Consider the following 17,819-nt stretch of genomic DNA (forward strand, 5'->3'; position numbering starts at 1 on the left):
CTACAGAATCAAACGTTAGACACTAAATACACCATATTGACAAAAGTATTGGGACACCTTTCAAGAGCTTTTATTCCATCCCTGTTCTAAACCCATAGGCACTCTGCTCTGAGCTCAGCACTCGGCCCTGACCCCGCTCTGTAACTTTACGTGGTCTGACAGACACTCGGTGGACACTGAGCTGCTCTCTGTGAGCTGTTCCTCCTAAACTCTTCCACTGTTCAATAATAACACCACTCTCAGCTGATGGAGGAAGGTCTAGGAGGGAAGGTCTAAATTTCACCAGCTGACTTGTAGTTGTTGGTGCAGCGGTGTCTCCTATTACATACAGAACCACGCTGGAGTTCAGTGAGCTCTTCAGAACCTCCCGTTCTTTCACTGATGTGTGGAAGAAAGACAGACTGCAGGGCAAGGGACAATGAGTAGGAGGTGTGTCCAAATACTTTTGTCATGGCTGATCTGAGCAACTGCATTTGGCGTAAAGGGGGTAATTGTGGTAATTTAACTAGTCTCCTAATCAGGCAGCACTGAAGACACAAACTCCTCTGTTCTATAAGACTGGTTTATTCATGACAGTTTCATGATGTCAAATACAGACAGGTGATGTGGTGGACAAAGCAATGGTGAGCGACATGGAGGAGGAATACTGCATAAACGTTTCTCAGACAACACGGAGAAGGCGAGGGGAAAAGTACCGAATGTCAAATTCGATGAGAGGCTTTAGCGTATCAAAATTATTACTTGTCTAAGTCCCAGACCCCGATTCAGATCCTAAATGCATGAAGAAATGTGTTTTTGTCCACTGATGGGTTCGCAGACGCTCAAGTGGAGACACTGGAGCTCCGCCCAACGTTTGGGTGTTTGTTGTCGTCCGCTGAGCACGTGGGCTGCGCTGGTCGGTCTCAACATGGTCCCGTAGGCGTGTCCGGTCACGAAATTGTGCTAGCGAGAAAAGGTCTTGCCCCTGGACAAAGACAGTCAGAGTTAGCGGCACAATCTGAATGATCAATAAAATGATCAATATGATCAATAAAAAACAAAAAAAAGACCAGATTAAAACTGAACGTATGAAATTGAGCTTAAACTGATGGACTGATGAACCGCTACATGGCGGTCACATTTGTAACACTCCTGTTCATGTTAACGGTCAACAATAAGGAATAGCCAAACTGACCCAAGCCAGCAGTAGTTCAAATGAATATACAGACAAGATCTTTCACTAAATTAACATATGTAATATTTAGTGTAAATATTAAACCTAATCATCCCATATTATGATATTTGTGAGTTATCATAAGTCATATCATATAAAAAAACAAAAAAATAAATAAATAAATGTGATGCCTCAATTGTCATAAGTGGGTCAAATTGGGAAAATTTTTTTTTATATATATATATATATATATATATATATATATATATATATATATATATATATATAAATAAATAAATCTCATCTCTTATAGATCAATTATAGCTAAATTATAAAAAAAAAAGTATTAGTATAAAAAATAAATATTTATATATATAAAAAATGTTCACTACACTTATTAAGCCCCAAATAAAATATAAATAAAAAATATTTTCCCAGTATTTTTAAACTTTGAAATAGGTTCATTTTGACCATTTTGAACAACTTTACTCCAATTTGTTTAGATAAGCAATGTATTCAGAACAACAAGTCTTGACGTTCTGAATATTACTGTCAAATTACACACATCTGCATTTGATTTAAGGTAATTCCACTCACAATGCCTGTTCAAACTCCGCCCACAAATACATACACTCCTAGTTACTAAAGAAATATTTCTTTAAAACTGACAAGAAAATTCAGCACAACTCAGTACAGTGTACTATCAGGGCCGGGCGAAGAGGGGTGGGGGGGTTATACTGCATCACAATATTTAAAGACATTTTCACACAACTTTAGCACAGTACTGCCACTGCTACCCACCGCTACAGTGATTTACCCGAGTATCAGTAGTTGCAGTTGCTCTTTAGGTGTTCTTTAAGCAGTGCCGACTGTCACCATTGCATTTTGGGGAATTTTTCCTCAGCCCGAAGTTCCTCAAACAGGCCACAGAAACTATTCTGCCGGATTTCAGATCTCAGCAATGGCTTGCATTACTCTGGTGTAGAGCTCCCCCCTAATGAGGGCTGTGTGTAAAATGGGTCATTTTACTGGGTAAACATTAACCCACGAAACCCAAAGCCAGGAGAAAACTGCTCTCCTCAGGAAGCTGTGCCTGAAAAACACTCAAATTCAGAGCCGCTTCCTCTTCACCCTCTCTGAAACTGCTGAAACATGCAAAGCGCTGTGGGAGAATGTGGGGGACTGAGGTGTAGCAGCTCTGATTGTGAGCGCAGCTCTATGTTAATCCCAATGTGAAATAGTGAAGTGCTTGCTGAAGAAACAGGCCTTTAAAAGTGTGTGTGTGTGTGTGTGTGTAAGTGCATGCCTTAGTGCGTGTTGCTTTTGGCTATGCTACTTGGCTGAGCTCAAAAGCTCTCAGTGGATTTGTGGGTAAACACACACCAAAAAAAAAAGAAAAGCAGCAATATCTGCAGGCCATTTTCACACTGATGGATCAGGTTGTGGGAAGAGACAGATGGTGCAATCCTTTACCCTGAATAAATACGGCGGATGATTATTCTGACACCAGTTCAGTACCAACATGTTATCTGATCAATCACAACCATCCGCAAATCTATCATCTTTTAATGCATCATTATGTAGCCTCTTTTCCTCAAATCAGCAGCTTCAGGATCATGCTGACGCTCCACTGACTGTAACAGGGGGAGAACTGCGTCTCCGTCATTCCCACTCCGGGCTGGAGCTCTGCTGCTGCTGCTACTGCACTATGGAGGTTTGGTGGTGGAGCTGTAGGAGGAGAACCTCTCTCCAGAACTGCTGCTGTGTAACGCTGCAGAACCCATAGAGTCATATTAGTGTAAAATCCTGTAGTGTTACTCTACCACCTCTACAGCCCACATGCTGCTCCACCTTCAGATCAAGCTTCTGGAGCTTCTCTCAGCTTGTCCAGAAATGCATGTGTACAAATAGCTGTCCATGGAGGGTGGTGAAAGCGTGATTTGTATTCACGGCAGTGGAGTGAAAATGAATTACATTTGTCAACTGTAGGAGGAGCCCAGGAGCAAGAAAATGCCCATTGTTGCATAACGATAACCCACTGATACAAAGGGGTGTCTGAATACTTTTGGACTTTTGGGCTTGTGTATTACCATAAACATTTAAGTTACAGGCCATTGAGGCTCCAATGAGAAGCTGCAAAACTCAAACTTTTTTACGCTAATTTATAATGAATTAATTAAAACTAATTAATTATTTATTTTTTTAATTTTCAAGACATTTTATCCGATTCTTCAGGTCAAGCCCCTAATTTTTCGAACTGCCACCAATGCAATCGGGCAATGTCACCGGACTTTCCATGCATCACCATGCTGCAGTTGGCATCTGCAGTCGGCACCACACCGGGAAAGAGCACCATCAACTGGCAAGGCCAATTGTGATCTCTCTGGGCCTTGGCTGCCAATTGCTACTATCATGACCGGGATTCAACCAGCTATCCTCTGATCATAGTAACAGCGCCTTAGTCCGCTGGATTCAAACAGTTGGTGTGAATCAGTAAGTGATACAAATACAGCACTTCAGCAGATGGTTCGACTGCTGATGTAGATCCAGTCCTGCTCAGATACTCACGAGATTGTCTTCATCTCTTTCTTTTCGGCGTCAGGCCGAGCACGGTTTAGAACCTTCAGGAAGTCAGAGGTTTTGGCTCTCATGCGGGTGTGGATGTAGGCCTAGGACAGCAGGAAAGACTCATCACACTACAATAGACACTGTGCACATCACTCAGATTCATCCACTCTGACAAGCAAGCTCAACTTTCTTAGCATTATAGAGCATTATAGAGCACCCCCTACGCTTCCTGTAGTGTATTACAGTCTGTCAGAATGAGCGTGTGGATCATATGAACATTATAGAGCATTATAGAGCGCCCCCTTCGCTTCCTGTAGTGTATTACAGTCTGTAAGAATGAGCGTGTGGATCATATGAACATTATAGAGCGTTATAGAGCACCCCCTACGCTTGTAGTGTATTACAGTCTGTCAGAATGAGCGTGTGGATCATATGAACATTATAGAGCATTATAGAGCGCCCCCTTCGCTTCCTGTAGTGTATTACAGTCTGTCAGAATGAGCGTGTGGATCATATGAACATTATAGAGCATTATAGAGCGCCCCCTACGCTTCCTGTAGTGTATTACAGTCTGTCAGAATGAGCGTGTGGATCATATGAACATTATAGAGCATTATAGAGCGCCCCCTACGCTTCCTGTAGTGTATTACAGTCTGTCAGAATGAGCGTGTGGATCATATGAACATTATAGAGCATTATAGAGCGCCCCTACACTTCCCGTAGTGTATTACAGTCTGTCAGAATGAGCGTGTGGAACATATGAACATTATAGAGCATTATAGAGCGCCCCCTACGCTTCATGTAGTGTATTACAGTCTGTCAGAATGAGCGTGTGGATCATATGATCATTATAGAGCATTATAGAGCGCCCCTACACTTCCTGTAGTGTATTACAGTCTGTCAGAATGAGCGTGTGGATCATATGAACATTATAGAGCATTATAGAGCGCCCCTACGCTTCCTGTAGTGTATAACAGTCTGTCAGAATGAGCGTGTGGATCATATGATCATTATAGAGCATTATAGAGCGCCCCTACACTTCCTGTAGTGTATTACAGTCTGTCAGAATGAGCGTGTGGATCATATGATTATTATAGAGCATTATAGAGCGCCCCTACGCTTCCTGTAGTGTATAACAGTCTGTCAGAATGAGCGTGTGGATCATATGAACATTATAGAGCATTATAGAGCGCCCCCTACGCTTCCTGTAGTGTATAACAGTCTGGCAGAATGAGCGTGTAGATCATTTGAACATTATAGAGCATTATAGAGCGCCCCCTACACTTCCTGTAGTGTATTACAGCCTGTCAGAATGAGCGTGTGGATCATATGAACATTATAGAGCATTATAGAGCGCCCCCTACACTTCCTGTAGTGTATTACAGTCTGTCAGAATGAGCGTGTGGATCATATGAACATTATAGAGCATTATAGAGCGCCCCCTACACTTCCTGTAGTGTAGTACAGCCTGTCAGAATGTGTGTGTGGATCATATGAACATTATATAGTGCCCCCTACACTTCCTGTAGTGTATTACAGTCTGTCAGAATGAGCGTGTGGATCATATGAACATTATAGAGCATTATAGAGCGCCCCCTATTCTATTTTTTAACAAATGTGTATTCTTGCAGTTTTCCCATCTCCATAAAGTTCTCTCTCCAGTCCACTCACATAGCAAAGAGCTCGCCGGTCAGGCTGCGCTGTCCCACCTTTCAAAAACATCACTGAGATTACACATTAACAGACCTGCAATCTTCCTCTTTAAAGTCGCATATTTGCTACAACAGGGCTGAGGAAGCAGACAAATCCAGGACTGACTAAGCGCTTTAACAGCATGCTGTGCAGAGGGAGGGCACGAACCGAGGCTGTTAGTGCAGTGAGCTCACCTTAGAGCACTTTATGTGGTAGTGCAGGTAATCCCTGAAGGTGTGGATGAGGTTGATGGTGTTGTCTCTGGCGTTGGCGTTTGTATGACGGGGAAACAGGACTACAGGAGATAGAGACAGAGACAGAGTTTAATATCACTATTAAAAAGCTGTATAGAACCCTTACTTACACACATTATAACAATAACACTGCTACTAATCATAATCATAATAATAATAATAATGATAATTAATAATGATGATTAAATTTTACATTCCCATGGTGACAAGTTCAATGACAGTTCAATGGCAAACAAGCAAGCAGCAGGCCCTTATGAAGTCACATGCTATATAGATATAGGGCCGAAATGAGGGGTGTTCAGGTCAGTTTCTGTAGTATTGCTGTGTATCTTAGCAGCGGAAAACACAGGAGGAGCTCCACCGACTGAAAACAGCCTAGACAGACGTTCATCGCTATCTCAGCAGTGAATTGTCAACACAGGCGTGTGCAGCACGACGCTCGTACACCCACCCGCTCTTTACACCACTGAAATAGCCTGCCAAGGTCAGTCTGACCGGACCTGGCTCTTAAAGGGAGCAGCAAGAGACATGCTGATTGGTTTATTACTGCACGTTACTCCCAAAAAAACAACAACAACAAAAAAACACCCATGATTAATTACCATTGTTACAATATCAAAGGCACACCGACACGCCCCCTAAATCAAGGTCGCTAAAATAGGGCCCATAGTAATATATAGTTATGGGCCATTAAAAAGTTAGTGCTTAGCAGGCTACTGGTCATGCATCTCAGGTAAGATTATTACTATTAATATTAGCCCTATTAATTATCATTACTCTAACCATCACTGCCATGACTATATTAAGTTCTACTACACCATGATTATTATATTATGATTATGAATATGCCGCACACCTGAGCAGTACAACAGTTTAGATGGTTCTGTGGCTTTTATTAATAATTTATAAATAGTTGTGAGTCTTGGTTTCTTTCAAGGTTTTATCCTCCAGCTCTGAGGGAGTTTTCATATCTTCTGATGATGTTGATTTCTTGTATTTTTTTTTACTAATTACTGATTGTGACACATTTTGGCATTAAAATGACTTAAAAGCATTAATATTAAATGTTCTGATACATTTATGCTACCTGACCTTTTTTATGCATACCTTTATTCTTTTTCAGTAGGTTTTAAACATATTTAGTAATTTCCGAAAGCTTCCGAATAGCATAGCATAGCAACAATAGTCCTTATAAGAACTGAGAGATGTCCTAAAAAATGAAAACACCCACACACTGAATACAAATATGAACAACAGCTAAGCAAACTCACTGCCAGCCACAGCCACAGAAAAGTATACACAAAAAAATGATCTGTAGAGCCTACTAAAGCAAACAGCCTGTGACCGGTGTGTGCGTTGCGTGTAAGATGTGGGTTATGCTGGTCAAAAATAAGTAGAGTTAAAACACACACACATACAGAACACATGCAGATGCAGCGGCCCCTGCAGGAGGCCGGGTAACCCCGCGCTCGTATTTGCAGTGATAATAAAAACACTGAGCTCTTCCGGACAGAGCCCACTAAATCAACACTGACTTGGCTCATAAAGACGAGCAGGTTAACAGGCCGTTGGCTGCGGGAGGTGTGCCAGTGTGTGGATGGGAGTAGGAGGAGTTGGATGTTTACAGGCAGGGTCTGAACACACACAGGTGTGGCTTCAGGGGGCACGTGCAACAGGGGACGTTTTCCATCAGTTTGCATTGGACTCAGGGGTGTAGTGAAAAGCTGGTCTGCGCCAAGAGGCCAAGCAACACCTGCTGATGGCGTGCTCACCTTTGATTGGTCAGTGGAAAGCTGTTTTAATGTATTTATGCTTTTATTTATTTATTTTTAAACATTTTTATATTTTTATTCCAGAATCTGAATATTCTTAATTATTCGTAAAAATGCACTGCTCGTTAAAAGGGTGTATTGCATTAATAAGCTGTTATATAAATAAGCTCCCTGGACAAAAACAAACTAGCACCTTTGCGTGTTTAAGGTGGTATGAACTTCAGAAACTGCAGATGGCGCTGCATGAGGATGATCTGGCTATAAATACCTGTGGGGTGTGTGACTGGGATCATAGATTGAGAAGAGGTGGTGCAGTGCAGGGAGCTGCAAAGCAGATACAGTTAATGATTGATTGGCTAAGAGGAGGAATTTTCAGCATTTGGGCGTGGCCAAAGACCATAGTGTGAAGGAAGGAGCCGAATCTGCCGGTGGATGGAAGCAGACGGTCATACGGGTCTACCAGCAGTGGCAAAAAACCCTGTCTATCCCAATTATCAGGTAGCTGGACTCACTCTTCGTGACTGAGTGAGACGCACTGCTCCTTCACGTTGAGAAAAGCCAGCTGAGGTGGCCCGGGCATCTGATGCCAAGGATGCCCACTGGTTGCCTCCCAATATAGGCTTACTGGGCTAAACCAACTGGGAGCACAAGCACAAGGCCCTGCTGGAGGAATTGTATCTCCTGACTGGGCTGGGGGCGCTTGGGGACACCCAAGCTGGAGATGGTAACGAGGTTACGCTCATGGCTGGTGTGACGGAGGAGGTGTGTACAGTGTTCTAAGCCTGTATTAGCTTTGGCTGTCTTGCATCTCTTGTGTAAGGAGAGTGGTTATGTGTGAGGGTCCTTACCAGCAACTGTGTTCACAAGAGGCTGTTTGGAGTGAAAGAGGGGGAAAAAGAAGGTCACTGATAAATCAGTGCTACTGTACCTACCGAAGGTGATGTAGCCGATGTTGTCTCCGACTGCAGCATCCGTGTCCTTCAGTTCCAGAGGAGGCTCTCTGTGGCTGAACAGCACCTGAGGAGCCGTATGACTGGCACGCCGACCCTCTTTAAATTCCTGCAGACAGACAGACATTGGCACTAGTAAGCATACTGTAGCCCTATTGAAGACATTACTGATGAGATCTAGGATTTCAATCCAGTATGAATCAGCAATAAATGTGCAGCATTTTCAATCCAGTATGAATCTGTAGTGCATCGTTTTATTAACAGCCTGACAGTAATAAATATGTGAAGAAATTTTAATCCAGTAGTAATCTGTAGTGTGAGTATTTTAATAGTCCAACAACTGACCGATGCTGAGCAATTTTAACCCAGTATGAATCGGCATGTGATGGCAACAAATGCTGGGAAATATTAATCCAGTATGAATCTGCAATATGCTTTTTTTTTTTTTTTTTTAAATAGTATGATGGCAACAAATGCTGAGCAATTTTAATCCAGTATGAATCTGCAATATGTTTTTTTTTAAATAGTATGATGGCAACAAACACTGAGCAATTTTAATCCAGTATGAATCTGCAATATGTTTTTTTTAAATAGTATGATGGCAACAAACACTGAGCAATTTTAATCCAGTATGAATCTGCAATATGTTTTTTTTTAATAGTGCGATTGCAACAAATGCTGAGCAATTTTAACCCAGTATAAATCGGCATGTGATGGCAACAAATGCTGGGACATATTAATCCAGTATGAATCTGCAATATGCTTTTTTTTTTTTAATAGTGTGACGGCAACAAATGCTGAGCAATTTTAATCCAGTATGAATCTGCAATATGTTTTTTTTAAATAGTATGATGGCAACAAATGCTGAGCAATTTTAATCCAGTATGAATCTGCAATATGTTTTTTTTTAATAGTGCGATTGCAACAAATGCTGAGCAATTTTAATCCAGTATGAATCTGCAATATGTTTTTTTTTAATAGTGCGATTGCAACAAATGCTGAGCAATTTTAACCCAGTATGAATCGGCATGTGATGGCAACAAATGCTGGGACATATTAATCCAGTATGAATCTGCAATATGCTTTTTTTTTTTTTTAATAGTGTGACGGCAACAAATGCTGAGCAACTATAATCCAGTATGAATCCAGTAGGACTCCAGTATGAATGCAGTGTATTTAGTGTTTCACCGTCCTACAACATTACCTGTTGAGTTCTTTGAAATAGGTATGAATCTGTAAGTGCGGTTTTACAGTCTAACAGTAATAACTGTGCACGGAATGTCCTGCTTTTATTGATCATGCTACTGATCATGGTTTCTATTTAGAGTCAATTTAATTTTTTTATTTAAGTCAATTAAATCCTGACAAACTGCACGAAAACCTCACCGGGTTAAACTACTCCACAGTTTGAACATCTCAGTACTCAAAATTAGAAACAGGTACCACGAGGTATAATTAACATAAAGGTCGTAAGAGTTCACTATTTGAATGAAAGGTAATAATTATCTTATTATTAAGCTCAAAATGCTCAAAACTGTCAAAGACTCCAACTGTCATTCCAGCTTCATCCTCATTAACACATTCCTTCATTCCGCTGAAAGCCCTTTTGTAAATCACAATAGGGAACGCCACACCGGATTAGTCAAACTTGGACCATTAAAAGTTTGGGTACACCCATCTTTTCAACATTAAAAAATAAATAAATATAACAGCATTCTTGACTTGACTTTTTTTTAAATAAATCCAAAGCATCCGCACACAGCTGCTTTATCTTCACTAAAGAACGGTTACCATTCAATAAAGGGGGTAACAGAGAAAACCCAACACTACTGAGAACATCCCGACAGGAATCAAGCATCTGACAGGCAGCGTATCTGATGAAGCTTTGTGCTGCCAAGTGAATATTAGCACTCTTCCAGCCTCCACCACACCTGAGCCAGGTATTAAAGAGCTAATTACTTATATAGGTGTGTTTGGAGCAGGAACAGAAGAACAGTGTCCCATGGCCGGGGGTCCTGGGTGTGGAACATGACATGACCAAGATTCTGTCACCTGTCAGACCAACACTGTCTAATGTTCCAGGCCTTATTCCAGACGTTTGCACCAGAAAGAACTTCTCTCAACGAGGAGCTTAAACCCCTTACTGATCACGGTCAGGTCAAATCCAATGGCCTCTTTAAAATCTAATTTTTTAAAAACAAATAAGACCAGAAAACACAAACACCTGAAATACTTCTTATTCAGTATCAGTATCATTATCTAGTATACATTACTCACTAACTACTAATTATTCAGTATTTACTATTAATTATTCAGTCACTATGCATTATTCAGTAACCACTATGAATTAGTATCTACTATGAATTATTTCGTTTCATTACTAGCATTCCCTATAAATTACAAAGTAGGGCTGTATGATGTTGGACAAAACTGACATTGCAATACTTTTTTGTTCTCAGTAGCCACTATGAATTACTCAGTATTCCCTAAGAATTATACAGTTACTCAATTATTCATCTACTATGAATCATTTAATATCCAATACCAGTTATTTAGAAACTGCATTATTATATCATTTGCATTATTCAGTAACCACTATGAATTAGCATCTATGATAAATAAATAATGTATGTGTCATTGCTAACATCCCCTATGAATTACATAGTATCCACTATGAATTATTTAGTTTCATTATTCAGTATTAATCAGCATCTACAATAAATTACTCACAATAACTAGTATTAGTACTAGTGATTATTCGGTATCCACTAAGAATTATTCAGTATCCACAATAAGTTATTCAGAAACTACAATATCTTTCAGTAAATACTAGAGCTTATTCAGTATTAATTAGTATCCCCAAAGAATCATTCAATATCAGCTGATTCAGTATTATTAATTCGTATCCACTATGAATCATTCAGTGCCTGTTGTCAGTTATTAGGTAAGCACAATTAATTATTCAATTATTCAGTATTATTCAGCATCCCATATAAATTCAAAATAAACTATGAATTACTCAGTATCCACTATGAATTGTGCAGTATCATTATATTCAGTATCCACTATGAATTGTGCAGTAGCATTATATTCAGTATCCACCATCAATTGTGCAGTAGCATTATATTCAGTATCCAATATGAATTATGCAGTAGCATTTTATTCAGTATCCACTATGAATTGTGCAGTAGCATTATATTCAGTATCCAGTATAAATTGTGCAGTAGCATTATATTCAGTATCCAGTATAAATTATGCAGTAGCATTTTATTCAGTATCCACTATGAATTGTGCAGTAGCATTATATTCAGTATCCACTATGAATTGTGCAGTAGCATTATATTCAGTATCCACTATGAATTATGCAGTAGCATTTTATTCAGTATCCACTATGAATTGTGCAGTAGCATTATATTCAGTATCCAATATGAATTATGCAGTAGCATTTTATTCAGTATCCACTATGAATTGTGCAGTAGCATTATATTCAGTATCCACTATGAATTGTGCAGTAGCATTATATTCAGTATCCAATATGAATTATGCAGTAGCATTTTATTCAGTATCCACTATGAATTGTGCAGTAGCATTATATTCAGTATCCACTATGAATTGTGCAGTAGCATTATATTCAGTATCCACTATAAATTGTGCAGTAGCATTATATTCAGTATCCACTATGAATTGTGCAGTAGCATTATATTCAGTATCCACTATAAATTACTTATAGAAAACTAATATGGGAGTTATCACAATGACTATTCACAATCACAAGACTAATAGACACATTCTCCAGCAACACACACACACACACACACACACACACACACACACACACACACACACACACACACACACACACACACTCCTCTGTGTAACTGACTGCTGTACTGAAAGCACTGACTCACTGTAAGTGGGGGAGGAGAGGGGGGTGGGGGCTAATGCTCGGTTTAACTCTGTCATTTCTGCCCTATCACACAATCTGAAGCTGCAGAACGGTTCCAGATGCTGGAGATGTTCTGTAAGTGTGTCTACAGGGTGCGACAAGCAGGAACATGAAGAAGAAGTGCTGTGTTCTGGTTAACTGGAGAAGACACTCTAACAAACCTCTAGCAGCCTGTGTGAGACTGTGAGACCGAGTGTGTGTGTGTGTGTGTTGTCTGATTTGTCCTGATAGTCCCCACAGAGACGAACCTGCATGAACACTTTTCCGATGATGACATCATCATCGTCCTTAAAGACCGTGCTGAACACCACCGTCACGCGGTCCTTCTTCGCCTCCAGGTACCTGAAAACACAGAAACCAGAGAACTGCTGAGCTGATGGAACGGGGATGGTGAAAAGTAAGACCCCTCAGTCTTACAACCACAACAAACGACAAAGCCTTTCTCCACAGAACCAAACCAGGTTCCGTCAGCAGTAATGAGGTCAGAGGAAGAGAGCTGGGCTGGGTTTGTGAAAGCGGCTTAAGAAAGAAATGGTTAAGGATATCCTCTTTTTCTCTTCAGACAAACTGTAAAAACAATTTTAAGGAACCGTTCACGAGAAAGTTCTTCTTAAAACCTACTTATGAAGTGTGTGAAAAATACATATTCGGTCAATAACAACAATACTTTGTGACATAACCCTTGTTGGCAATGACAGCTGGTATTTTGGCCCATTCCTCCATGCAGATCTCCTCTAGAGCAGTGATGTTTTGGGGCTGTCGCTGGGCAACACAGGCTTTCAATTACCTCCACAAATGTATTATTCTATGGGGTTGAGGTCTGGAGACTGGCTGGGCCACTCCAGGACCTTGAAATGCTTTTTACAGAGCCACTCCTTTGTTGCCCGAGTGGTGTGTTTGGGATCATTGTCATGCTGCAAGACCCAGCCACGTCCCATCTTCACGTTCCATGCTCTCACTGATGGAAGGAGGTTTTGGCTCAAAATCCTATAATTATTATTATTATTATTATTACTGTTACTACTTACATGGACTCATCGTCTCTGTAATGGACAACAGCCCGCTGTTCGCCCTCGCGGCCTTCCTCCTGGAACTTGAAGTATTTCTCAAATACGGACGCAAAGCAGTTCCTCTTCAGCATGCCGGCCTGGTGGACCACTTCCTCCTTGTTAGCCGGCAGAGAGTCCAAGTCAAACAGCAGAGAGACGTTATAGCCTACGGAAGAAACACAGGGGAATCAGTCGAACTCCGTCAGTCCGCTCCTCCACTGGGTCAGTCCCAGTCTTTTCAGGAAAATCGTTTTCCAGGAATTTTCCTGCCGTTAGGGACTTTAACTGGTCCGTATTAAAAATCTCTCAGTATAAACTGGTTTTAGACAGGCGGTTACTGGATGTACTGTTCCCACACCTGTCATGCAAAAACCTTGTATCTCCAAAAAAGAGGCGCTTTACTGGAGAAGGAAAAAACCTCCTTAACTTTCAATGGAAAAAGTCACATTGGAGCATTTCTATTGGTCCAATCGTCATAAAATTCTGATCAGTATGAAAAAAAAAACAATTAAAACAATTTACATTTTGGTCAGAAATGGAGATACAGGATTTTTGCATGACCACAATGAGAAGCAAACCTTTTCCACACATGCAAATCACAGTACCCCCCCCCCCCATATTGGGGCTATAATATTGGGAGAAAAATGGGAGAAAATGACGTGCAGTTAGACTAGTTGCTGACCGATGCAAGCAAGCATGCAAGCAAAGGCTTCTACTACCATCAAATGACGGACAATTAACAAAGCAAGCTGGCCAACGCATGTGTGACACGTGTAATACCATCCTACCAATCATGGACAAATCTCAATTTCATGAGCAATGACTTATGAATTCACTGTGAGAAGAACTACACTACACTACACACTATAACCACTACAGCATCAGGAGCTCAAACATCCACCTCAGTGGATCAACAGCAGAACCTTTCCAGGATCTCACCAGAGGTCTCCGGCCACTTTAATCAATTCTCAGTTTCTAGACGCTTCCCTGACTGAAAAATATTCCCCATTCTGACATCCTGCACATACTTAACTGAATACCGCCTTATAAAAATAAATAAACAAACAAACAAACAAATAAATAAATAAATAATTGTCTGCTAAATGCCGTACGTGCAAATGTTACAAAAAGTGTCAATTAAGAGAATATTTGAGAACTGAGAGTTTATCTACCAGGACACGGCCACAGTTTTCTAACTAACGACCGTTTACCCCCCAATTTCAGTCTGTTTGTAGATGCAGTGACTGGACCCACATCAGCAAGTCAATGAAAGATTACTGAAGACCTCCACACACTAAGAGAAGAGTGTGTGATAGTGTAGCTAAATGGAGGGGTCTCAGCTTTTAAATGTATCTCAAGCTTATAGAGGTTTAGGAATGACAGTCCAGCGGTTGTATTTGTACGACTTCTGCTCTGGGTGAAAATTCAAGCTGAGAAGTTCATCTTGTGTGTGTGTGTGTGTGTATGTGTGTATGTATACATATATATATATATTATATATATATATATATATATATATATATATATATATATATATATATATATATATATATATATATTATATATATATATATATGCGCACACACACACACACACACACACACACACACACACACACACACACACACACATCTATCTGTCTGTCTGTCTGTCTGTCTGAGATCTATCTATCTTGTTCTCGTGATCCACAATATGCTTTTATGAGTGTATGGTGGATATCGTCCGTGCTTAAAGAGCACTGATTAACTGCACATTTCATTACAGAGAGTGTAATATGTCTTATTTAACTGAATGGAGTGCAGCATATGGTGATATAAACGTTTTCCTAAATCACCCAGCATTTACATACATAAATACACATGAAAAAAGAAAGAAATGGGGAACAACTGTATCAGCTTACCATCCTCTGCTGGAACTAGGAAGTTTCCATACACCCTCTTCAGCAGCTGAAACCAAACACAGCATGTATCTCAGTACAGCACACAGACACACACACACACACACACACACACACACACACACACACACACACACACACACACGCTCTGTACTTCTCCTTACTGATGCTCTACATGTGTATCAGCACTGTGAACATCCTAGTCCGGCCTTGATGACGACTCACACCACACTGTTTTTCTATGTTCAGAACCGATAGCACTGTAGCACCGACAGCACGTCACTATGATCAGAGGGTCGCCGGTTCGAATCCCGGTCAAGCTGCTAAGCCATCTGCAGCCGAGGCTCAGAGAGAGCACAACTAGCCTTGCTTTCTCCAGGGTGGGTAGATGGCGCTCTCTCCACATTTCGCTTCGCTGCGGCGCCGACTGCCACTGTTGTCTGCGGGCAGGTGCGTCTGGACTGCTCACGCCTTGGAGGGAGCGTATGCTAGTCCGCCCTCACTGGTGTCAGAGGCATTGTGTGCGATGGGTGGAGAGATTACGTACGGGTTGGGGAATTGGCGGTCCGAATTGGGGGGAACATGGGTAAAAATTGGCTCAAATAAATAAACAAATCAAAAATTCATATAAAAAAACAAATAATATAAACATATATGTGTGTGTGTGTTTATATTTATTACTGATATTTTTTTTATTTGTTAATTAAAATTTTTTTTTTTTGTAATTTATATATACACATAATATATAATTTATATATAACAGTGTGGTTTGTCTTGCTCACAGTGAAATACACCAGCAGAACAAAAACACTGATATTCAGCAACATTATATATATATATATGTTGCTGAGTATCAATATGTGTCAGAGGCATTGTGTGCGATGGGAGGGGAGATTACGTACGGGTTGGGAAATTGGCGGCCCGAATTGGGGAGAACGTGGGTAAAAACCGGATCAAATAAATAAATAAATAAATAAATAGATAGATAAATATATTTTTAAAATAATAATATCAATAATAAATATAAACGTATGTGTGTGAATTTATATTTATTATTGATATATATAAAATATATCATTTATATATATGTAATTAAATGATCGTGTAAAAGCCGACCTCTTTACATCAGCACACAGCAGCCCGTTCTGCTCATCAGCACCAAAACAAGCATGATGTGGTTTCTGAGGCTTTCAGCAGACGATCCCACTCTACTACCAATTCCTCAGCATTTGCACACGCTGAGCATGTGACCCCTGTGTTTGTGAAAGCCCAGAAACGTGGTTTGAATGTTTGTTTGCATTGTCTAGAAGCTCCAGCACGCTTCCCTCGGCTGCAACGGCTGACACTCGACTCCCTAAACCTAAAAAAATTAAAAATTTAAGAAATTTCTTAAGAAATCTTTGTAAAAACATTACAATGAATGCATTCAGCTTCTTTAAGCTGCAACCTTTGCTGACACAGATGTGCAAATGCACCCTCACAGCTTGTCTAGTCCCTGTAGAGAAGAAGTACTGCCAATAGAATAGGACTCTCTGGAGCAGAAAAACACCATGACCCTATTGGACCATGCAGCCTAATGCCAGGCGTGGGCTAGTAGAGGGGTATAAAACGCCCCTAGCATTGAGGAGCTGTGGAGCAGTAAAGGAACTGTGTGGAATTAGTTGAGGAGTTAAGGAGTAAGGTGTAGTGTGGATAATCCAATGTCCCGACCTCACTAACGCTCTTGTCGCTGAATGCAATCAAATCCTCACAGCAATGCTCCTTCAAAAAATAATGTAGAAAGCCGCCTTCATCCATGGACAGTAGAGACAGTTCCTCCAACCAAAGCAGGATCGACTCTTTTAAATAGCCTTGATTTTTAGAAGGAAACCTAAATTAGCAGGTGTCCCAATACTTTTGTCCATCTATTTTTAACTAATAGACTGTCACACGCAGCCTGCCTTAGTAACACAGCAGCGCGGAGCGTTGCTACTAAAACCATGTGACTTCCCCTGTCGGAGGTGAGTCAGAGGCACTTCTCTTTCTCCCCTACGCCGAGATCAGACTGTGATCATCAGACCCTGCAGGACAGAGGTGTGACTTCACCAACAATATTTACGCAGGGTTGCTAAGCTAGATCACCTGCCTGAGCTGAACACAAATCTGATTGGCTGTGACCTCAACCACAGCTTCAGTTTCAGTTCACCTCCCTGCTCAACCCTAGAGCCTCACTACGAAGCACAGCTGACCGACATCATGCGTACACTGGGTGTCCAAATGTTTGTGGACACATCTAGTCCCTGTAGAGAACATCATGACCCTATTGGCACCATGCGGCCTAATAATGCCAGGCGTGGGCTAGTAGGGGGGTATTAAGCCCCCCAGCATTGAGCTGTGGAGCAGTGGAAGAACTGTGTTCTCTGAAATGATGGATGTTGGAGCTCCAGGGTGAGTTGGGGGTGATGAGGTGGGGTGACGATTAGCATCCAATATCCTGACTCATCCTGCAATCAAATCCTCACAGCAGTGCTCCTTCAAAATCTAGCAGAAAGCCTTCTT

General features: G+C 40.9%; 1 protein-coding gene across 1 annotated transcript in view; it reads right to left on the reverse strand.

Moving 5' to 3' along the window:
• Positions 1 to 548: 548 nt before the first annotated feature.
• Positions 549 to 17,819, reverse strand: part of LOC140560823 (actin-related protein 2/3 complex subunit 2-A-like) — a 23,009-nt gene continuing 5,738 nt past the window's right edge. The window contains exons 4-10 of the mRNA XM_072685392.1: positions 15,285 to 15,330; positions 13,364 to 13,550; positions 12,584 to 12,677; positions 8,372 to 8,498; positions 5,608 to 5,708; positions 3,722 to 3,822; positions 549 to 964 (exon numbers count right to left, since the gene is read on the reverse strand). Of these exons, the coding sequence (XP_072541493.1) occupies positions 943 to 964; positions 3,722 to 3,822; positions 5,608 to 5,708; positions 8,372 to 8,498; positions 12,584 to 12,677; positions 13,364 to 13,550; positions 15,285 to 15,330 (678 nt within the window). The 3' untranslated portion in view covers positions 549 to 942. The remainder of the gene's footprint in view (positions 965 to 3,721; positions 3,823 to 5,607; positions 5,709 to 8,371; positions 8,499 to 12,583; positions 12,678 to 13,363; positions 13,551 to 15,284; positions 15,331 to 17,819) is intronic.

Source organism: Salminus brasiliensis, chromosome 8 (assembly GCF_030463535.1).
Source record: "Salminus brasiliensis chromosome 8, fSalBra1.hap2, whole genome shotgun sequence".
Taxonomy (NCBI): Eukaryota; Metazoa; Chordata; class Actinopteri; order Characiformes; family Bryconidae; genus Salminus; species Salminus brasiliensis.